This window comes from Rhineura floridana, chromosome 5 (assembly GCF_030035675.1).
Source record: "Rhineura floridana isolate rRhiFlo1 chromosome 5, rRhiFlo1.hap2, whole genome shotgun sequence".
Taxonomy (NCBI): domain Eukaryota; kingdom Metazoa; phylum Chordata; class Lepidosauria; order Squamata; family Rhineuridae; genus Rhineura; species Rhineura floridana.
The window spans coordinates 138,714,136-138,737,902 of NC_084484.1; the positions used below are offsets into that span (position 1 = coordinate 138,714,136).

Here is a 23,767-nt window from a genome sequence, read left to right on the forward strand (position 1 = left end):
TTAAATACCGATTTTGCTCTATAGGATAGTCTAGTATACTACACAGTTATGCCAGTCACTTAAAAGTTCAGTTGTTTGAAGTTCATTGAAGAGCAAGATCTTAACTTGATCTGTAAGTTAAACTATGATCCTCTTCTGGATATAGAGGAATATTCTGATCGTGGAGCTGATCGTGGGAATTATGTGTAAGGTGATCAGTCTTGCTCCAATATGTATGTTTGGTGAAATCTCTGCTGCATTGTAAACTCTTGCACTTCCTCTGGTTTGTCCTTTGTATAACCTGAAAAGTACTTCGATTGCACGTCCAACAACTAGCAAACATATCTGTATACTTTAAATTGGTGAAATATATGCTTCATTTTAAGAAGACAGCTATAAACCAAGAAAAAAGCTTAAGACACATGAAAGCCAAGAGTGGTTATTTTTGAATGTCGTAAGTTTCAGCTTCCATGAAATCCTAACTTTTGTACAATTTGCAATTTTGAGAAGGAACTAAAACCTACTTTAATACAAAGGTTTGTAATTTGAAAAATAAAAAACTTGGCCCATTAGAGTAAGATGCAAAAGAGCATCCTGGTGTTCTCATTGGATTGTTTATCAAAATATTATTAAATTAGTACTCATAATAGTAATAGATATTGAGCTATTCCCTGTAAAATTCTAATCAAGCCAATTACTGTGTATTATGCAGACTTCTTGGATAATCAGCTGCTTGTATTTCAGAATTAATTTCTGGATCGGTTATGAGCTGTTCCCTGCTCTCTGGAAAACAGACAGAACCTTTACCTTATATGAATAGCATACCCCATAGTAGGGATATTTTGAGGCTTTGTTTTCTGCTGATTGTGAATAAGTGAATGTTAGTCCATTGTAAAGCTACAAGTAACAGTTCTCAAAACAGAAAGCAAAATTGCTTCATGTCTTTACATTACGTACACTGTGACTGGTCATCTACTCAAGAAAACTATTCATAATGACTATAGAAACTTGTTAAACCATTGTATGTAGCATGTGAAACATCAGGACAAGGGACATGTAGTGGGAGCAGTAACTTGGCTACAGGCTCTTGTTCCAATACATGGTGTTGCCCCCATCACCTATTGTAAAAATATATAGTAACCGCAGGGAATAAGCACTCACTATGAGGATCTGACATGACTGCATCTCCTCAAGAGGTTGAAGTGGTGATACCCAAGAGTGTTTAAAAGAGTATTAATTTTACTATCAACCATGAAAATATCTGCATCTAAAATGTTTACTCTTCATGCTTTCATCTATCAAGTAATGAAATTCCAGCTGAAATTCTTATATTTGCCAATAGTAGTTAACTTACATGCTTTTGTCTGCCTCAGTTTGTTTCCATTACACAAATGCTAGCAGGTTAAAGAATTTTTGTTATGTGCCTTCAAGTCAATTACGACTTACAGCGACCCTATAAATCGGAGACCTCCAATAGCATCGGTCATGAACCACCCTGTTCAGATCTTGTAAGTTCAGGTCTGCAGCATCCTTTATGGAATCAATCCATCTCGTTTGGTCTTCCTCTTTTTCTATTCCCTTCTGTTTTTCCCAGCATTATCGTCTTTTCTAGTGAATCATGTCTTCTCATTATGTGTCCAAAGTATAACAACCTCAGTTTCATCATTTTAGCTTCTAGTGACAGTTCTGGTTTAATTTGTTCTGACACCCAGTTATTTGTCTTTTTCACGGTCCATGGTATACGCAATGCTCTCCTCCAACACCGCATTTCAAATGAGTTGATTTTTCTCTTACCTGCTTTTTTCACTGTCCAATTTTCACACCCATACATAGAGATTGGGAATACCATGGTCTGAATGATCCTGACTTTAGTGTTCAGTGATACATCTTTGCATTTGAGGACCTCAGCTTCCCTCGCCGGTCCTAGCCTTCTTCTGATTTCTTGACTATTGTCTCCATTTTGTTTAATGACTGTGCTGATAATCCTTGTCAACTTTAACGTTATATAAATCTTCTGTTGTCATCACTTTAGTCTTTTTGACGTTCAGCTGTAGTCCTGCTTTGTACTTTCCTCTTTAACTTTCATCAGCGTTCATTTCAAATCATTACTGGTTTCTGCTTGTAGTATGATATCGTCTGCATATCTTAAATTGATATTTCTCCCTCCAATTTTCACACCTCCTTCATCTTGGTCCAATCCTGCTTTCCGTATATGTTCTGCATATAGATTAAACAAATAGGCAGAACATATATCAGGTTAATGAATACTGTCTCCATATTGCTAATTCAGGTGAGGAGATGTGCAGTATTGTTCAGTCATGATCTTGGTGTGTCATTTTTGAAACACTTCTTTCTCCATTGATGGCAAGAAATCATTTTGTAACAAGTTTAAATTCCCAAGATTCTATCAATTTAAGTGACTTATTTCCTAATCTTGCTCTTAAATTTAATATGTATATTATATATTACTAGAAACAAAGTGTGTTTTAACATAAAACTGGAAAAATGTGCCTATACTACTGTAGTGATATTTATCTATTTAATTTGTATCCCACCCTTCCTCCCAGCAGGAGCCCAGGGCAGCAAACAAAAGCACTAAAAACACTTTAAAACATAAAACAGACCCCAAAATACATTAAAACAAAACTTTAAAAACATTTTTTTAAAGAAGCTCCAACACAGATATGTATGTAGGTGGTGCTATACAAATAAGGTATCAAGGGGCTTACAATCTAGAAAAAGACAAGGGAGCACCTGTGTTGTTTCACTGTAATTGCTTTGCTCACAGAAGGTTAGGGCAGATTGTTTTTTTACAAAAGGGATTACATTTTACGTAATCCACAGGTAGGGGATTAAAATTGAGGCAAGGGCAAACAGGCCAGAATATGCAACTGGGCTTGGGGAGGGTTGCTCTTTTGTAGCCAAGCTCATATCCTTCAAATTTTTGGACTACAGTCACATAAATCTGAGCATTTGCCATGAATAAGAGCTGTAGTCCAAGGCATCTGAAGGGAAGGCTGTAGTATGGTTTTCAAGATTAAGGAGTTGTGCCAAAAGTTTTACAGAAATGGTACATTTTGAAGAGACGTTTGAAAGATAGCCTTATAGTGGTGTTCCAATAGGTAGCTGCAGGCCTTGCAGATAGGGGCAGCAAGAAAAAAAATAGACATTCAAAGGAGAACAAGTCCTTCAGATGCTGAGGAACTGAATGTGTGAAAAATAAAAAGTGGCCTTAGTCATGAGCTGTTTTGCAATTGTATGCCTGTGCTTAAACATAAAAATTAGAGTAATGACCAGGGATGCATTGGGATAAAAGCAAAGATAATGACCAGGGATAAAGATGAGAACCATGTACACAGTCCAGGAATTAATAGGAAACTCCTACAGGGGTTTAAGAAGCAGTACCATTGGTTAAATTAACTAATAGTAAACAATGTTTGCTGCAGATTACTGGATTGAAGAGAGGTGATAATGGAAGACCAGATATACAGTAATCAAGAGAAGAAATAACGGTGTGGACCAGAGTTTCTGTGAAGGGGGATAGATTTCAGAATGCTGTACAGAGAAAAGTGACATCTAGCAACAGGTTAGATGAGGAAGAGCTAAAGAAAAAAGTCCTTGTTCGATAATTGGTGATATCAGTGGATGGGGGGAAATACACAGGCATGGATGTAAATCTTGAAGCATTCATGTGGAAATGTCAAAGGTATCCCGAGCTTTGGGATTAAAAGGAGACAATTTGGGGATAGAAGAATTGGGTGATACTGAAGGCTATGGGGATTCAATAAACGGGAATTGTGTAAGAATAGAGGGAAAACAGTAGAGTCTTGAGAAACCCTAATGGAGTAAGGAAAATCAGAGAAAGAGCTTTTGCTATGGAAATATTACTAGCATTTGGCCAGGTAGGTGAGAACCAGTGGAGACCAGGGTTCGAATCCCCACCCAGCCATGAAGTTCACTGGGTGACCTTGGGCCAGTCACTGCCTCTCAGCCTCAGAGGAAGGCAATGGTAAACCCCCCGCTGAATACCGCTTACCCTGAAAACCGTATTCGTAGGGTTGCCATAAGTCAGAATCGACTTGAAGGCAGTCCAATTATAGCAAAAGCAAAATCATGTAAGGAGATGACTAGGAAGAAAATTTTGGATTTCAGCTTTCAGGGGAGAGCTGGGGCAGAACCAGAATTGGAGGAAAGTGAAGACAGTGGAAGGGGAGGTAGCATGATTCAGGAGCTTTGGAGATAAAAGGAAGACAGTAAATGGGGTGGTAGTTGAAGGAAGCATGAAGGAATGGTTGTGTGTGAGTAGTGGGGAAGAGCAATAAGTTTGAATGTAGAAGGGAAGCTCAAGCCAGAGAAACAAGATACAGCAAGGAAAATGGTAATGAGTTGGAGGAAAGGTTAGACTAGGTTACTAGGCTAGTCAACTCATCAAGTCAGACAAAAGGATTGAAGAGGTGTCAGGGGACGAAGAACTGGAGAGATCAGAAGGGCAGGAGAAGGAATGAGGGAGCAATGATGGAAATAAGGTGGTCAGTCAAAAGGAATTAATTCCACAACAGAGATAGGACAGTGAACAGTTCTTGATAAAATGAACAAGAACATTCAAGGTAGCGTGTGAAGGATTACCTTCCAGTCAGGAATCAAAAAGTAGATGAGATGAAGAGGCAACTGGATCTGCAAGATTAACATGAATTTTGAAATCACCATGAAGCACAGTGTAAGTGTTGTCAGGAACAGGAAGGTGGCAAGCCAGGCATCAAGGTTTGAAATGAAGATTGAGGGGAGCCAGAGAACAATTACAGAACAGCAACATAGAGATACAAAGGTGAGTAGAGGCTAACAATAAATATCAAAAAGCAGCATGGGGGAATGGCACTGACAACATTTGAAAAGCAAATGTCTTCAGTTATCTAGGAGAATCAGTCCCTCTGAAGAAGGGACTATCAAAGAGCTGGGTGTAGGGTAAGGAGCCAAGTTTCTATGAGCAAATAGGTGGAGTAGCAGAAATGTAGAGGAGGGTGAGCAAGCCACAGTGTGAGGGAACAAGAAAAGGGACAGGGAGGGAAACAGGTGGTAAACCTTGAAGTGCAGGAGAGTGTCATGTCAGCTGCATAGCCATATCCCTAATGAGAATCCATTATACATACACCAAAGAGCAGCAGTACAGAGCATATCGAATTTATCAGGATCAGCATGACTGCAATCATGTACAGAGGTTCTTGGGAGTAAGCTGCACTGAACCTAGGGGTGCTCATTTCTGACTGCATATGTTGTTTATAAAATACATTTGAGCATTAATAAAAGATGTTCAGTCAGCTAATATACTGCCTTTAACTCTAAATTAAAAATGCAAACAATCCTACAAAGAAGTGCTACCATTTAAATTGCTAGCATGCAGTAGCACCCTCATCAGAGGAAAAACACATTTGAGTTATTGCTTATTTTAATCAGTCATCTCCAGATTTTGGAGGCATGGTATATAAATTACAAACTGGCAGCAGCCAAATGCCCAAAGCCTGCATGAATCTGATGCTCCAGGTGCTGCCGCCTTTCTGTTGTTTTCCCATGGATCCATCATGTCTGTTTCTGCTGTACGAAGGTGTCTTTTAAATCTCAAGAGAAACCCATGTTTGTATAGAAAAGAGATCATCATCCATAATGAGAGTGCTCAGCACCTCCTTTCCAGGGCTGATGATGGAACAACATTCAGAACTGGAGCAAAAGGGGGGAGAAAGCAGCTTGGGCAGCAAAATGCTGAAACCTGTGCTCTGTGAAGGCACAGTGGGAACTAACATGTTCAGGCTATGCTGCAACTTTTCATCAGAGAAAACACCCTCCCTTGGTGCGACTCCCTCCTCACAAACATTAGCACCAGCTGCTCTTTGTGTCCATCACTGCTGCCACCTATTGCCAGACAAAGGGGTAAGGAATAAGGCAGCCAATGTTATCTACCCGTTGTCTGGGTCAGAGGAAGACACGGGTAAGCAAGCAGGTTGCAGTGGTGAAAAGCAGTCACTCCAGGAAGCCTTTCGCAGTGGGCTCCTTGATGAAGTCTGGGGCCTTGACAAATGGCCCAGCATGTTGACCCTTGACTAAGGTCCTGACTCTCTGTGCTCCTCTGTCACAAACACAACAGTAAAACTTGAAAATCTCATTGTCACCTCATTTACTCATCAGAGCAAGTACCCTGGTAGATGGTATTTCCCCTGGTCTGAAAAAAGTCCCACGGCTGCATTCCCTCTCCACTAAAAGAATGAGACTGAGAAGGAGTGAGGGTACCATAATGCTGACAACAGGGACCATTAGCAGTTGGTGTCATACCTCAAAGCTATCTTCCACTGGCAAACCCAGCTTCATCATAGGTTCTGGTAGGTGCTGGAGCTAATGAGGGAGGGAGCTGGTACTACACCTGAAATTTGCAACAATAACTCCTCACCCTATAGTACAGAAGTACAGTAAGTTATCCTTCAACCAAGTCAGTAACAGTGATGACTAATATCCTTCCTCCCCACCGCAATTTCTCTAGTTTTGCTTCTTTTCAAAATGGTTTAATTATAGCTGTTTTCTGTGCTATTTTTCTGTAATTAATAAAATATATTGGCTGCTGTTTCAACCAAAGGCCTCAAACCAGCTTACATAGTCAAATGACAGTAAGACAATGAAACAAACAGCAACAAATTCTCTGACACAACACACATTTTCATTCTTCCAAAGATTGTAATGTGGGTCCTCTGAGGAGCGAGTTCCATATTAAAAAAATACATTGGTATGCCTTATTAGTTCAGAGCCTGCTATATTTCTGCAATTGAATTGCCTATCAGCCTTTTGATTCATTTCAACAGCTCCTGAGATGTCTTCACTCCAGCAATAGCAAACTGTTTTAACCTTTTATTAGGACCCAACTGTAATGACACAAAGTAGTGTGCAAGCTTTTGATTTTCCAGAACTCTTGAGGCTGGATGTTAAAGAGTATAAAGGTGGTGATGGGGAAAGGATATGATGAACCAATCCCTTATTTTTAACATTTGGCCTAAAGAGTTCTGAGGAAATCAAGCTTGCTCTCTATTTTGAGATATGACCTTTAATTTAAATAGTGTAAGTAATAAACGTGTTGCTAAGATCTAGTAGATGCTTCAAAAAAATCAAGTTACTGTTTTACATTTGGAATTGAACTGCCTAACTGGCTTGCCACAGCTTCAGCTATGACTGCTTAAGTGCCTGGCAACCAGAAGCTGGTACTTATTCATTTTAACATATCTTGATCTATATTAAAAAATCTTGCAGCAGATGGAACAATTGGGGAACACACTCATAATTTGTGTCTGTATGCGGTGAAGTGTCTGTGCTTTGTACTTCAGTTTCAGCCAAGGTAAGCTTAAATTAAGGTACTGTAACTGATCTCTTAGTAGAAAACAGTGCACCTTTTTTTTGGTTGGGATGGTAAGTCTAGCTCTTGAAAGATGTTCCTATGCATTTAAAGTTAATGCAAACCACAATTTCCACCTATACACTATTTCTTACCACTACTACATCATGCATATGATTTTGCATGAAATCCTCTTCTGTGCTGCTCTTAGAAATACAGGAGCCCTCTTAGCTTGGTCATCTGTTGCCACCCAATTAAAAGTACAATTCTATTACACTTGCAAAAGTGACACAAGTAATAAAATAGCAACAAACCACTAAAATGAGGTATCTATTACTATTCAACAAGTCAGCAAAAAGAGGTTAGCCAGACTTGCACTCTTGCCTCACACATTGGCATTTGACTTTGGGGGCAATACCAGCCTTTCTGTACAACATCAACAATAGTATGCTCATGTTAGATTTAGAGGAAAACAACCCAACTGTGCGCTATGTACTTATTTTACTTCTTTATAAACAGATTAGAGCTAGAAAAAGACCAAAGTTTTCACAACACAGCAGTTTCAATTTGTTTTAAGTCTCAACCGCTGGAATTGTGCAGCAACTTTAAAGCCACTTTTTAATAGTCATCAACATTTCCAAAGATGTTACACAAATATTCAGTATTCTTCTATACATATATTCTTTCTCCTTCCAAATACTAACTATTCTTTTTAGATGCTAGATGTCACTTCACTTTTATTAGATGCAGCTCAATAATATTATTTATTAAATGCAGCTCAATTACTGTAACTTGAAATTTTGCCAAAGATGACTCTTTTTCAACCTGCCTACAAGTAACAAACCATGGCTAAGGCTGCTGCCTGGTAGCATTTACCCCATTTCAGATCTGGAGACAAGGAAACTAAGCATGAGCAGGAATATGTTACGAATCCTGGAAAAGGATTATGGTCTATAACTGATACAGGTGCTATCAGTTTACCTATTTCTTACACACAGGGCAATACCAACCCACCAGCAGTTTTTGCTAGCTACAATGGTTGTTCAATAGTTGACAGATTTTTAAGCATTCTGAAAAACAAGTTTAACTCTTAAAACACACCCATACCTAAACTACATTTGATGGAATAGCACTGACAAATACTTTGATTTGTATACTAACCTCTCTCCAAACCTAAGATCAAATGCTCTTAAGGAGTGGCTTTCAGAACTTCTTCACAAAGCGCTGTCCACAGACTCATCATGGACCCCTCCCTCCACACACAGAGCAGGGGATTCTAAAAAATCAGCTCATGGAGGTTAGTACCCAAGCCTATCGGGCCTCATCACCAAAAATGAAAATGCTTCATGGAACGCATCCAGAATTCTTCAACATCTGCACATACTAGAGGAAAGATTGGCAACAGAGAACAAGCAGTTTTTCCAAATATATTTGTTATTACTAATCTCACTGAGGAATCCTAGGACTCTCGAGAATCCACTTTGAAACACAGCACTCAATACTAAAAGAAATTTGTGATAAAAAGAACATAGATTGGAAAGGTAACTTCTGCCTTTCTGCGGAGTGATCAATATTCCAGGGTAGAATAACAGAAAGAACAGATATACTGTTCACAGCTGCTTTCTTAAATGAAGTTAAATTATTAACTGGAGCTCTTCTTATAACATGTCTCAAAATATTTTCAAGCCAGATTTATAACTTGTAATTCATGGTGACACTGAGCAGCTCCTTTCAGCTAGAAATACTCTCACTAGGGGATAATTATATTATTTACTTCTAGACAGAATCTTGGCTAGTCCGAAAAATGTATGCACACACAAGACAATGGCATAAGCCAAGCATTTTGTAAAAGAAAAAAAGAAAAGTTGTGTTCACATTTGCCTTGGTAACAAGCCACTTCCTTTGTTTACAAGACATGAAATTGACATAGAATCTAGTTTTACTTGACAAGTTTTTTATACTTAAACACACTAGCCTCAGCAGCTAGAGTTCATGGCTAGATTACACAGCATCAGAACAAGCAAAGCTCAAAAAATATATATGAATACATTACACCTTTTGGTTCCCACCATTTCTTTCCCAATTTTAGAAATAAATCATGACAAATACTCAAAACCCTTCCTTTCTGCTTCAAAAGGTTCTTGTGAAACTTCAAGAAGTTAGCATATTTTAGGCTTGGAGTATAGGATTCATGTACTTTTTCACTGTTTTGCTTATTTAGGGTGGGGAGGATACTGAAAACAAACACACATTAAAATTAGTACAGAATAAGGGCCTAGAATTGAAAAATCCAGGCCACTGCTCACCCACAAGTTTTATAAAGGAACTAATAGCATGAAGAGGTTTTTTTTAGGTCTGTAAATTGTTAGTAGTAAGAACCCCTTTTGCCTGCATAATTGTTATTTAAGGGCTTTGTGCCACTGGCTTCAATAACAAGGATCCAAGAAATCTGGTGTGTATGTTTTGTTTTTTTTAAAACTTGAACTTTCACAAGTAATCAAACAACTGAAGCTCTACAGAAATAACTTTTTACATATCTTGTTTGCAACAAAGCCTTTAAAGAAAATATAAGTTACAGGTATTTAACTGCAGACAAAACTCCACATACAAATACAAAAATGTTTAGAACTTACACACAGAAGTCTACACGTCAAAACTCTTCTGAAATGTAAAATGAAAACTTGTCGATGCAATTTTTCCCCACTAGATACCCTCAACTTTAGCACAATGAGGTTGATTAACAGATGGTAGGTGATCTGAAATATGCTCATGACATTCAAACTAATTCTACACCCTGAAAGCTGGCAATTTAGACCTATATAATGCTTCAGAAGTGTTTATCTAATTTAACTAGATCTGTCAACTGTGTTGATATTACCTAATCCCAGCACTACCTAAACATCTTAATCCTTCTGAAAAGACCTCATGTGTTTTATAAAAGCACCTATGTAGATTAGCGCTATCAGAATTGACAGTGTCTACTGTCAAACTCTACTGCTGAAAGAAATTAGCTATCAACATTGTTTCAGCAATACTAAGTGTAAAACAGCTGGGGATAAAAATGAAAAGTTACATTTATGTTCTATCAGTTACTATTTAATAGCAATACCAATGTAGATTAAAATGTTGTCTTTAACCACGAGTGCGTCCCTTAAATAAAAATACAAGATAAAGTTCTTCTAGTGTCCAAACTAGAGTTATAAACCAAAATATGGAAGCACACTTCTAATTTCTGCACCTCAGTAAGCAGCTACTGGTTTATTTGTGTTTGGCTTTTTCCTCTTAAGAGATACTGGGAAATATTGAAACAAAACTAAAACATGATAAAAAATAATCATTTGGCAATGCCTTTTTGTGTTGATAATCTTTCAGTCTCAAATTGACAAAGGAACATTAACAGGCACTGGTCAAGACTCATGATTAAGAAAACGTCAAAAATACTAATTTACCTTTGTTAGACTACACATGTAAGACCCATCTCTAAGAGTGGAACAGGCCGCAGAGAGATTATACAAAGTTTCAAAACAAGATTATAGAGCTAAACTACCACAGCCAGAAATCCTAGTTTATGGAGGTTTAACATACTAAATAACTTTTTGCAGTTGCCCCTTTAGGTTTTATGCTGACCACAATGCCAAAGTCTAGCACACTTGATGTATAGCATGGTGTTTCCCTTCTATAAAAGTAGCCTTAAAGAGACTAGCAATTCATTTATTACAAAGGAGGAGTTGGAAGTCTTGAGCGCAGTAGCATTTAACTTAAACTGATTAAAGAGACAGTAACCTTTCCTCTTTTCATACAAGAATAGTTGTAAAAGAAAATTCTTAAAAAGGTACCACTTCCAATGTCTTTATTTTCCATAACCTTGTGAAATTAATTGCACGAAGCTACAAAATTAGCAAATGCTTTGAAATCTGTATACAAAACATAAATTACCTCTACTTTTAAACTCAGTTTTTTTGTGCACCACTTAGAAACTTTTAAAAGTGGCACCCAAAATAGCCTTATACCACTCTAAAAAAAGGAAACTTCCTTTAAGATCATATCCTCCCATTCCCCCCTTCCCAACATCCAGATCTCAATACACAACTAGTCATCATGTTCGCGGACATTTCCAAGGTGAGATTTCATGTTCCGTTCCCACAGCTTCTGGTTGTCAGAAAACCCATGCTTTCCTTTGTTGAAAGAATTTGGTCCTGCTGAAGTTGGAGTATCCCTGTGATAAATGAAAACAAGAACAAGCCACTAACTTTATCAGTTTCATATTAGTAGTTCAGAGCCCAAATTCCACATGCTAACTTGTTAATGTGTACTCTACACTAAAAGGTACCACAAGTTTGTTGTGCAGAAAAGCCAACACCATCACATATTTGATTGTCAGTGTTTGGAAATCAGAAAACAAATTAAAAATTGCTTGTATAACTCCCACATAATGGGAAATAAGTAATGCAGAAAGTGGCAATGCTCATGATACTGATCCTGGACATACTATATGGGGATAGGCAATATAAAAAACCAGGCTTTTACTTTTGTAAAAAAAATAAGGAAAGAAAGGGTTACATTGGGGCCTGAATATTCAATAATTTGTTTCAGAGAAGAGGCCCAGGAAGGGAGATAACATGTTTTATATAAGAGAGGTCCCAAGTAAAATCCCTGCCGTCTCCATGTGAGGCTGGGAAAGACTCCTGCCTGAAAACTTGGAGAGCTGCTGTGTGTCAGTCTGGAACTAGAGGATCATGACCTTAGTCAGAGCCAATTTCCTATGACAAAAGCTGCATCTCCACAATGAACACTCACAGACTGTTTAAAATGTGCTAAACTGCTTTTTCTACATCAGTCTCCATAAAACTACAGATGTTGGGTCATTATGATGCATAAAGATTACAGCATTTTCAAAAATACTGTACTGAAAGACAAAAGTGAATGGAGAGAGAAGGTGGATTTAGAATGAAAAAGACAAGAAAGGATGGGTTGAGAAAATGTCATATAGCTTCAGTGGTGGCTATAAAAAACTGACAGGTTTTGGAATTTTGTTGTTGAAGGCAGCAAAGCTATTTTTTTCTCCTTCCATACATTTCTAACTACCAATATGTAGAACATACTTCTGCCACCCTAATTTTTCTAGAAAAACTAACAAGAGCTACTCTACCTTCCAATATTCTTCATGCGCATTTTAGCTTCTGGAGGCATCTCTTCAGGTTCACTCTAATTACAAAGAGAACATGAACATAATCATAAGAAAAGAATAACAAATTCTAAATCTTTAGAGTAATCTTTCAGCGGCCTGTGAAATGAAAGAATACATTGCAAGCCTTTTCTAATCTGAAATTTACAGTTAAAAACTTGATATTCACACTGAGCTGAGCTAGAGGGATCAGACCTGGGGGAGGGCAGCATGTGTGTTTTTCTGACAGACACAGACACACACACGGCCTTTTTTATTCTCAGGCTCCCTTTAAAAACACAAAGCTCTATCACTGATACTGCCAAATACAAAAATCAAAATAGAACCAACCTTCCCAGTACAAGAATACACAGCTTTAACATTTTTCCCATCCACACCACCAGCCCCAGCCACTAGTCCTAGCTAGAAAGATGCTCAAATTCAGGTCACACACATCTGGTGTGGGGGAAGGTACTGATCTGTTTTCTGTATTTTCAATCCTCTCCAAGTCTGAAAAAAGCCAAGGGCTGGAAAAACACTTTAGATTTATACTATATGCCAGCCCAAATTTGACATAAATTTGGCACTTTGCATTTTTCCTAAGACAGCTTGGCAACAAATGGTGATAGCCAACTCACCCTTGGCTGTCCACTTGCACAACTGGCTTCCTCTCACACAAGTGGGACGTCCCCTTCTCCTCCCCCTTGCAAGCCCCCCCATTTGTCCCCAAAATGTGCTTTGGAGGGTTAGGGGACCCTCTGAAGCAGACTGGAGGGTGGGGGCCACAGAGGGGAGGAGGGGAAGGGGAAATCCCATTGCATCTACTGCCACAATGTTGGATCTCATCCCAAGTGCTGAGAATTATTTCAAGTTCTAAAAGGGACATTTACACATTTTTTATTTTACCAGAATCTTAGAACAGTTTGTTGTATTACACTAGCAGCATGTACTAGCCTCCCTCTTTCCGGTACCTTTGCTAGCTCTGGCCAGACAGCACAATGCTTCTCCATTCTATTTACTTACATCTTCATCTTCGTTGAAGATTGATGCTACAGAAAGCGTTTTTGGAGCTAGAGTTGGAGTAGGCTCTTTAGGTTTCTGAAAAAGATCAAAGATAGCATTTGTTTTTGAGACAAAGTTTAAATGCAATCTAATAATTTAAAAGCTGTTTGCTCCCTGTAACAGAATTCATTTTAAAAACCTTGGAATCATTAGAATACTGGCCAGCATTGTATCCAACAAAGTTATACTCAGAGTAGAGCCCCTGAAATTAACAGACCTAATCTCCTTTAATTTCAGTGGTCTACTCTGAGAAGGACTATAGACCTTAGTAATTAATGGTCACTTTAAAAAAAACTTCTACGTTAGCTCTCTGAGGCCAAACAGGCTTTAGGCAAGTGAGTTTTAAAAGCAGTTTGCAACATAGAATGTCAGCTGTAGAAAAGAAAAAGTCAAAATTTCAGCTTGACAAGTCATACATAGTGTAGGAACCAGGTATCTTATGTTTATCTGGCCAAGTCCTACATCTCAGGCACTTCTCCAAATGCCCCTCCTATCAGAAGTAAGGCACAGCACATTTTCAGTGGTGGTGCCCCTCCCTCTGGGATGCCCTCTCCAGAAAGACTTGTCCATCACCTACTTTGCTACTATTTCAGTGCCAGCCAGATGAAGGCCATTGTCTCAGGCTTTTAAAACACTGCAAAGTTTTAGTTTAATTATTTTAAGTTGCTGTGTGTTTATTGGTTTGCGTTTTTGCCCTAAGTTGTGTTGTTTTGTAATACTTGTATTTTTTGTGGTCGTTTATAAATCTACCTGGGAAATGCTGATTGACCATTTCAAGTTGAAATATATATTTTAAAAAATAACAAGCCCCTTTAGTGCAACTAAGCAACAATTTAGATCCTGGTCAATAAATCCCTGTACCTTTATCAGTGCTCATATATTAAGAATATATTCACTACTATAATATATTCATTAATGTGAGTGTCTTTTACCATGGTAGCCAGAACTTATTACCAGTATTTTGTTCAGCACTCAGTACTGCACAACACATAAGCCACCAATTTCCAAGCAAGTGCTCCAAGAGAATGCCACATCCAGCAATATCTTCCAGAAGTTAGTCACATTTATCACATCTTTGCAATAACAAATTATTCCAAACATTTATGGATCAATTATGATTAAAATAAAGAGTCTTAAGATGATTTTTTATTACTTTACTAGTCTCCCACCCTTAAAAAACCCACAGATTTACAATTCACGAGGACACTATTCATCAGCTTACATTTGCTCCAAGTTTGATGGATATTGCAGGTGGTTTCTTTGCAATCTGTGTGCCAATGGCAAACCCAAACTTGGACATTTTGGCAGGAGCAGGCTTTGTGTCGGAGTCGTCAGTTTCTTCATCAGCCGCCTGCTTCTCCACACTGTGACTCGAACTTTCCCCTCCATTACTGGAAGAAACAGTCTTAGTTTTCACAGGTTTTTCTGCCTCTTCTTCAGGTCCTGGTGAAGTCGAAACAACTTACCAAGATGAGCTATTTTTACTGAGTGGACTGATGGGAGCAGCAACCTCATAAAGCACTGTTATGCAGAGGAGACTTTTGCACTTACAGTGTCAGCACCTCCACAACTGTTTATACAGAGCACACTGTAAGAACATAGACATATAGTGAAGGGATCTCCAATCATTGGACTAATGCAGAACAAAAATCTTCAGTTACATAAAAAATATTGAAAGAAGAGTTTTTAGAACCGCATGTCACTTCTATGATTGCCAAGGGCCATTCAAATCAAGACAGTGCAAGTTATCCATGTGCATGCCTTTCTCTACTAATTTTAGAGGTATAGCTTGGAACAGCCCCCATTTACACTCATTACTGTGTCCATCTTAAACTGTAGATTTCTCTGACAGTCAGCAATTAACCACAAATGCTTACACCACAATAAAGTTCTTAAGATGGTATCCAACTGGTGTCCTTGCACACATGGAAGAGTTTTGAATTTAGCAGATGCTCTGCTAAGGGAAAACAGAAGATTACCAGTTTTCCCTCCCCACCACAGCCCCCAGAAAAACCAGGCCCAGAGCACTGGGAAACCCTACACAACAGCAAGGGTGATAGTACGGGGGAAATCAGCAAAAATTATCTCTCAACTTCTTTCATTTACAGGGGCATCCACTGGATCAAAAGCCCTTTTGCAAATGCAAAGGCACCAATTGGATCTCACCCTTTGCCTTTAAAGTACCACAGAACTCTTGGCCCATTACAACAAAGAACAACATGGATATATTTCTGGAATGAGAATTTAAGAAGTTCAGTGAAAAGAAGCTCAATATCTTCTAAGAATATAGTACTTGAATTTATGTAACACTTTGTGGGTTCATGGTTTAAAAATATTTAACCACCATAGCAAGCCCAGGAGAAAAATAGGAAGAGCTGTGGTCCTTCACAGTTTAATGATCCATGTGAAGTGCACTCAAATTACAGGGATTGCTATTTCAATTAGGATAAGGCTATCAATGGCTACTGGCCACAACAGCTATGTCCTACCTCCACTGTCAGAGGTAGCATGCCTCCGAATACCCAATGCAAGGAATCCTAAGTGGGGAGAGCTCTGTTGCACGCAGGTCCAGCTTGCAGGCTTCCCACAGGCACCTGTTGGCCACTATGAGAACAGGATGTTGGACTAGATGGGCCTATGGCCTGAACCGGCAGAGCTCTTCTTTTGAAAATACAAAGAAGATTATTTATTTATTTGATTTATATCCTATCCCTTACTTCAAAGGAGGCCCAGGGTCCCTAACAAATGCTTATTGCATTTCTGTTTACTTGGGCATTACTACTACTACTACATTTATAGCCCACATTTCTTCCAAAGAGCTCAGGGTGGCATACAGTACACAGTTCTCCTCCCTCTCCATTTTATCCTCACAACAACCCTGTGAGGTAGGCCAGGCTGACAGACTGACTGGCCCAGGGTCACCCAGCAAACTTCATGGCTGAGGGGGGATTTGAATCCTGGTCTCCCAGGTCCTAGTCCAATGCTGTAACTACTACACCACACTCATACCAGAATGCTGGTACATGCTATGCATGCCATTGATCATTGTGTAATTTGTTGGATTTATTTTTGTATATGAAACCATTTATAAACATTCTAAGTAAAAATGCTGGATCCAAGCCATTTGTTAGCTATAACTAGTAAATCAGCATTTATCCTTACAAACATTATGAACTCATCCACTTCTAATACTGGAGACGCACTGGAGAAGAACAGAAGACTGTAATACCAAATTGAGAATGGGCATATAGTTTAAAACATTTACATGAAAACACAACTTTTATTCCTAACATTTGCCATATTGATGTTCCAGAAGAAGCCAACCACTATTCCATCACGCTCATGCAGTGAAACCCTGTACACATCTACACTGAGCGGAATGTGACTTTCTTACTTCTGGTTAAGTAACTGCATACAGAACTACAGCCTTAGGCAAGGTAACTTCAAACCTATGACAAGGAACCAACATAGGCTACTTTCACTGAAATGTGCTGCTACCTAAAGTTATTTAAGGGACTGGGATAATTTATACGGGTAGTCTACATTCCGAAGCAGCAACAATTTAGCAATGCAATGTTCATGTAAAGCGATATTTGCAATCCTACCATGTCACACAGTGCGGGATATATGCAGTGTAACATCTTCCTCGAGGAGTTAAAACTACTTCACCCCCACCCCCACCCCCACCCCCACCAATGAGGAAGAAACAAAATTATGTAGGATACTCATTCGATCAAAGGCACCCAGAAAATACAGCATCAGCCAGGCAACCAGGGACTGGGAGGAGGGCGGACCGTGGCGAGCCTGCAGAAAGCCGCGGAACTTCCCTCCACGGGCCGTACCTTCAGAAGCCGCCCAATAAACCAGGCTGCGGCTTAGTCTGAGAAAGGGTGCCAATTCAGTTAGAGGCAAAGAACGTGCGTTAAGAAGGGAACCAAAATTCTCAAGAGCTCTTGAGGGTAGAAAGAGGGTGGGGGTCTGAAGTCCAAAGCGGCTCCCTCCGAACAACCCACGTCGGCCCTGACCCCCGACCCTAACCCAGGCTTAATCGTACCCCACATTCTCACTAGAATTTCACATGCAAGGAGAGGGGAACAGCGGCGTAGTGCGTTTACCTCCGTCAAGAAGCGGTCGCTTCAGCTTCACATCTCCTTCTTTGCCGTCCGCCATTTTACCCCACCTCCTCCCCGCTGCGGCGTTCCGAGTATGCGCAGTAGCGTCAGGGAGAGACAAGGAGAGGAGGCTAGAAACGTACATGCATCCCTCGAGCCACTAGGCTTCTCGGGGACTCGTGACTTCCGGTTTGGAAGCCGCTCGTTCACTGGCCAATGCAGTTCCGGCCACTGGGATTTTATTTCATTGAGGGTCCATGGGTTAGACATATCGACGACTCTCCCCCCCTCCCCCATCGGTTAGATCTGAAAGGTGCCGGTATTTTTAGTCATACCTGCTGTGGAGAAAGTCTCCTTTCCTCAAAAACTCGAAGTTATCTCGTGACATTGGCAGTACGTTCAGGGCAACCAAAAGCACTTAGCCACGCACGATTAACGTATAGAAATGAGCTGCCAACATGTGATGATGGTTATTAGCTTAGATAGCTTTACGGGGGGATTGGCCAACTTCGTGGAAACCACTTTAGAAATAGGAAGACAGCTGTTAATTTTTATTTATTTTCATTATTTTCCCTGTTGGCATCTGGTTCAGAGAAAGAAAATGCTAAATGGAACTTCGGAGGCCTGGGTGAGATGTAGGGTTGGTGAGAGCACTCAAATATTTAGCCTGGAATTTTCATCTCTTATCTTGTGCTGATTATACCTCCTGGATGAGAGTGGAATGTTTATAATTGCCTAGGTATTGGTGGCATAGAAATAGGCAATGGAAATGCAGGGAACACAATAACATTTCAAAGAGGTCAAAATGGTGTTGAATAAAACTCATGCCAAAGCCATTTGGAGAGACACATCATGTATAAGTGTTTATTAGAATCCTCTGGGCCAAGATGGACCAGGTGCAGTTTTAAAGGCAGCAAAGATACAGTGAAACAATGGAAACCTGGTGAAATACAGAGAATCACTGGGACATTGTTATCTCTGGATGCAAACTTTATAGGAAGGGCACGGAACAGTGAAATGGAGGTGTGGTATGTCAAGAGAATAAACTAGAAATCCCCAAAGGTGCAGACCTCTCCACAGAATCGCTGTGGGAGGTGATACTGGTCCCAAGAGCAACTTAATATATCTTCCAATCGTCGTGGTATCCATGTCATTGGATCAAAGCCTTTTTCTGTCAAGATTGTGTTGATCATCGTGCGCAGATCTCCCCACATAAAACAAATTCACGCACAGGCATCTTCCAACCAAATTATCTTGGAAGACAATCTTACTCGGTCACGAATGATCGCCAACCACCATATCTTCCCCCCCCCCTTTCCCTGACAACAGTTCCAAGGGCGATCCTGAGATGGAGAATGAAAGCAAGGAGGTATCCAAGAGGAAATGCTATAGTAATGGGATACTTCCATTATGCTCATGTAGATTCGATAAATTGTGGCATTCGCTGCCACAGGTTGTAGTGATGGCTACCACTGTGGATAGCTTTAAACTCATGGAGGCTATCAATGGCTATTAGTTATAATGGCTATGTACTAGCATCAGTATCAGTGGTGGTATGCCTCTGAATTCCAGTTGATGGCGAACACGAGTGGGGAAGAGTTGTGTTCCTGTCCTGCTTTAGGTGGTTGGTCACTGTGGGAATAGGATGCTGGACTAGATAGACTGTTAATGGATCCTGCAGCACTCTTCTTATGTTCTTACAGTTGTATTTTTATTGTATCTCCTCTTGGATACTTCCTTGCATTAACAATCCTTTCAATGCTTTGCAGATTTTTGGGCCAAAACACAGTATATAAACTTCAACAATGATGATGGTGGATACATTAATCATTATATAAAATCATCTAGCTTTCTCTTGTAAAGAAAAGGGTAACACAGCTATAAATCAAATAAATCACAATTTTTCAATACTAAAGGTAAAGGTGTCCCCACACTTATAGTGCGAGTCGTTTCCGACTCTTAGGGTGATGTCTTGCGATGTTTACTAGGAAGGCCGTATATATGGGGTGGGATTGCCAATTCCTTCCCCGGCCTTCCCCAGCCTCCCAAGACCTTCTCTCGGTCCCACCAGTCAAAACAGCTAAGCTGATGCGGACCAGAGAGAGGGCATTTTCAATTGTGGCCCCCGCCCTCTGGAACTCTCTGCCTTATGATCCCCGCCATGCCCCCTCCCTGACAGGCTTCCGCCGAGGACTGAAAACATGGCTCTTTAGGCAGGCATTTGAGACCTCTGTTTAATTTAGTTTAAATTTTGTAAGATGTGGGTAGGTTCGGATTGAGTATACTTATTGTTGTCTTGTATTATATGTTATATTTTACTCTATGTTATATTTTAGTCTATGTACGCCGCCTAGAGTGGCCGTTAACTCGGCCAGATAGGCGGCCTAGAAATAAAATTTTATTATTATTATTATTATTATTATTTGCCCCCCAGCATATGCCGGGTACTCATTTTACCAACCACGGATGGATGGAAGGCTGAGTGGACTGTGATGTTCCTGTATTAGTGTAAATAGGGTAAGTGCTGTTTGTATAGGAGATACATGGTAAGTAGAATGAAAGAGGAAGGGGGAGTGAATGGGCAGTAGAATGTTGGATGATTGGCTGAATGTTTACAATGGCTGACAGTATAAAAGGAAGAATGACAGGTAAATCTGGGTGAACGTTGGTGGACTTGAGTGGGTTGTTTTGGTGGGTTTTGAGAGGAGATTGTGTGGAGAGTTGGTGGATGTGAGGAGAGGGTGGAGTTCAGATTAATACTAAAACCAGTACCTCAGGAATAGATGTAACCATATGCTTAAGTGCCTTTTAAAGAAATCTTGTTATCTTTGTTATATTTAATGAATACTTTTGGTTTACCAAAGGCCTGATCCTTGGCTGGGGTTTCACAGACCAGAAGGGAGGGTAAGGTAAATACCAAGGCTGAAGGATAGCAAATGGTGGCAGCGGGTGAAGGGAAGAATATAACACCACAAGTATTCAGAGCAAACCAGAATTATAAGCAGTCTGAGTAAATCAAAGGGATTGGGACAGCTTAAGCACGCAGTCACAGAGGTAACCTAATTGAGGGAGACTCAGGCAGAGTCTCTGGGAATACTGGTTATAGGACGTGACTGGTGGTGCAGCCTAGCAGGGGGATCTGTGGAGATCTATGCTAGAGCGGAGAGGGAAACCATAAAAAAAGGACAGCCCGGACTGGTGGAGTCCCTGGTGGTGCCTAGTGACAGGCAGTAACCACGAGCAGGTAGGAACCTGACAGGGAGAGCCAGGGAAGGGCGTCACATGGACCTCGACCCCTTTTACCGGAGATTCGACTTCCTCCTTCTGTTGGAATTGAACTCTGGCCGTGAGCAGAGCTTCGGCTGCGTTACCACGGCTTACCACTCTGCACCAAGGAGGGTCTTTGCAATACTACTACAGTATAAAGTGGTCATATTTGCAAGTTACGACTCCTTGTATAACAATTGTATAAAACAGCCATAAGTCATTGTGTTGCCCCAGAAATGGGAAACTGGCCCTCTATCCGTTGCTTCCTGTGAGCTAGCACAGTTGGGGCTGCAGAAGTCTCACATTGTACTTTGCCAAGCTGGGGCTGCAGACAGATCTCAGGTATCAATTTCTATAGACCTTTTCAAGCCACAGCAGCTAGTGACTGTTGTAACTTTTATGACCTCATCTTACAGTTACATATTGTGGTGGAAGTTCATTTGGTAGCCAGAATGGACTGGATGAGGGCTAATAAACTGAGGCTCAATCCAGACAAGACTGAGATGCTGCTAGTGGGTGGTTCTTCTGACCAGATGGTGGATGTCCAAACTGTCCTGGATGGGGTTGCACTCCCCCTGAAGGAGCAGGTTCGTAGCTTGGGGGTTCTCCTAGAACCATCTCTGTCACTTGAGGCTCAGGTAGCCTCGGTGGCACAGAGTGCCTTCTACCAACTTTGGTTGGTGGCCCAGCTGCGCTATCTGGACAGGGATAACCTCGCTTCAGTTGTCCATACTGTGGTAACCTCCAAGTTAGATTACTGCAATGCACTCTATGTGGGGCTGCCTTTGAAGACAGTTCGGAAACTACAGCTTGTGCAAAATGCAGCAGCCAAATTGGTAACAGGGACCAGACGGTCCAAACATATAAAACCGATTCTGGCCCGCTTGCATTGGCTGCCTGTATGTTTCCGAGCTCGATTCAAGGTGCTGGTTTTATCCTATAAAGCCTTACACGGCTTGGGACCACAATGCCTGATGGAACACCTCTCCCGATATGAACCCACCCGTACACTACACTCAACATCCAAGGCCCTCCTCCAGGTGCCTCCTCCGAGGGAAGCTGGGAGTCTGGCAACAAGGGAGAGGGCCTTCTCAGTAGTGGCCCCCAAATTATGGAATGATCTTCCTGACAAGGTGTGCCTGGCACCAACACTGTTATCTTTTTGGCACCAGGTCAAGACTTTCCTCTTCTCCCAGGCATTTTAGCATGTGTTTTTAAATTGTTTAAAATTTTTAACTGCCTATCAAGTGGCAGTGAAGGCAGAAAAGAAGAGGTTCTTTGCTGCCTCCATTGCGTCTGCAGAGTGCTGTCCCAGGAGGTTGTTCCAAGTGGTCCGAAGCCTGGTCAGTCCAGTTGCTCAGGAACCCTTGGAACAGTCAAAAGCCTCCTGTGACAAATTAGCAAAGCACTTTGCTGACAAAATCGAACACTTACGGAACTTGATCCCGTACGCCGTGGATACAGTAAATGAACCAGAGTTGGCCAGTTGCAAGCCGGTCGAATGGGATCGGTTTCGGCCTCTCCCTTCTGAGGATGTGGACAAGGTGCTCTCAACTGTGAAGCCTACCACATGTCTAAATGATCCTTGCCCGTCATGGCTCCTTATGAGCTGCAAAGAGAAATTGGGCAAGGGGATTAAGGCGGTGGTTAATGCATCCCTAGAGGAGGGTGTAATGCCATTAGCCCTCAAGGAGGCAATTGTAAAGCCCATCTTAAAGAAGCCCTCCTTGGATCCCCAAGTTCTGAACAACTTTCGCCCAATTTCAAATTTACCATTCTTGGGCAAGGTCATTGAGCGAGTGGTGGCTAATCAGCTGTCGACACACTTGGATGAAACGGATTATTTGGATCCATACCAATCGGGTTTCAGGACTGGACATGGTACTGAAACAGCCTTGGTCGCTCTGGTGGATGATATGAGGAGGGCACTAGATAGGGGAGAATTCACCTTTCTTGTCCTCCTCGATCTCTCGGCGGCTTTTGATACTGTTGACCACAGTATCCTTTTACATCGCCTGGAGGGGTTGGGAATAGGAGGCACTGTACTGCAGTGGTTCCGTTCCTTCCTCTCCGATAGGCATCAACAGGTAGCATTGGGGGAAGAGGTTTCAGACCCTTGGCCTCTCAATTGTGGTGTGCCACAGGGCTCTATCCTCTCTCCCATACTATTTAATATCTATATGAAGCCGCTGGGGACAATCATTAGGAGATTTGGGCTGCAGTGTCACCAATATGCGGATGACACTCAGCTCTATCTCTCGTTTAAATCTTCACCAGAGTTGGCTGTGGAGACCATGTCCAAGTGCCTGGAATCCGTGAGTGGATGGATGGGAAGGAACAGGTTGAAGCTGAATCCCGATAAGACCGAGGTGCTACTCGTGGGAGACAGAGGAAGGTTGGGAGATATTGACTTGATGTTCGATGGGGTGAGATTGCCCCTAAAGGACCAGGTCCGCAGCCTTGGGGTTGTTCTTGATTCCAAGCTGTCCATGGAGGCTCAGATCTCGGCAGTGAGTCGGGCAGCTTGGTATCAATTACACCTCATAGGTAGACTGCAACCATACCTTCCTGTTCATCAGCTCCCATTGGTGGTACATGCCCTAGTCACCTCTCGTTTGGATTACTGTAATGCGCTCTACGTGGGGCTACCCTTGAAAACGGTCTGGAAATTACAACTTATACAAAATGCGGCGGCTCGACTACTTACAAACTGTCGCCGCCGGGAGCATATCACTCCAGTGCTGTTTGATCTGCACTGGCTTCCAGTTGTTTTCCGGGCCCAATTCAAGGTGTTGGTATTAACCTTTAAATCCCTAC

At 41.1% G+C, this 23,767-nt stretch overlaps 1 protein-coding gene across 1 annotated transcript; it reads right to left on the bottom strand.

The window, feature by feature from the left end:
* Positions 1-9,282: 9,282 nt before the first annotated feature.
* Positions 9,283-17,886, bottom strand: PCNP (PEST proteolytic signal containing nuclear protein). The gene is made up of 5 exons (XM_061628166.1): positions 17,687-17,886; positions 14,794-15,014; positions 13,533-13,607; positions 12,495-12,550; positions 9,283-11,561 (listed from the first exon to the last, which is right to left on the bottom strand). Exons 1-5 carry the CDS (start codon positions 17,826-17,828, stop codon positions 11,435-11,437), a joined length of 621 nt encoding a protein of 206 aa, XP_061484150.1. The 5' UTR covers positions 17,829-17,886; the 3' UTR covers positions 9,283-11,434.
* Between the last annotated feature and the right edge of the window lie 5,881 nt (positions 17,887-23,767).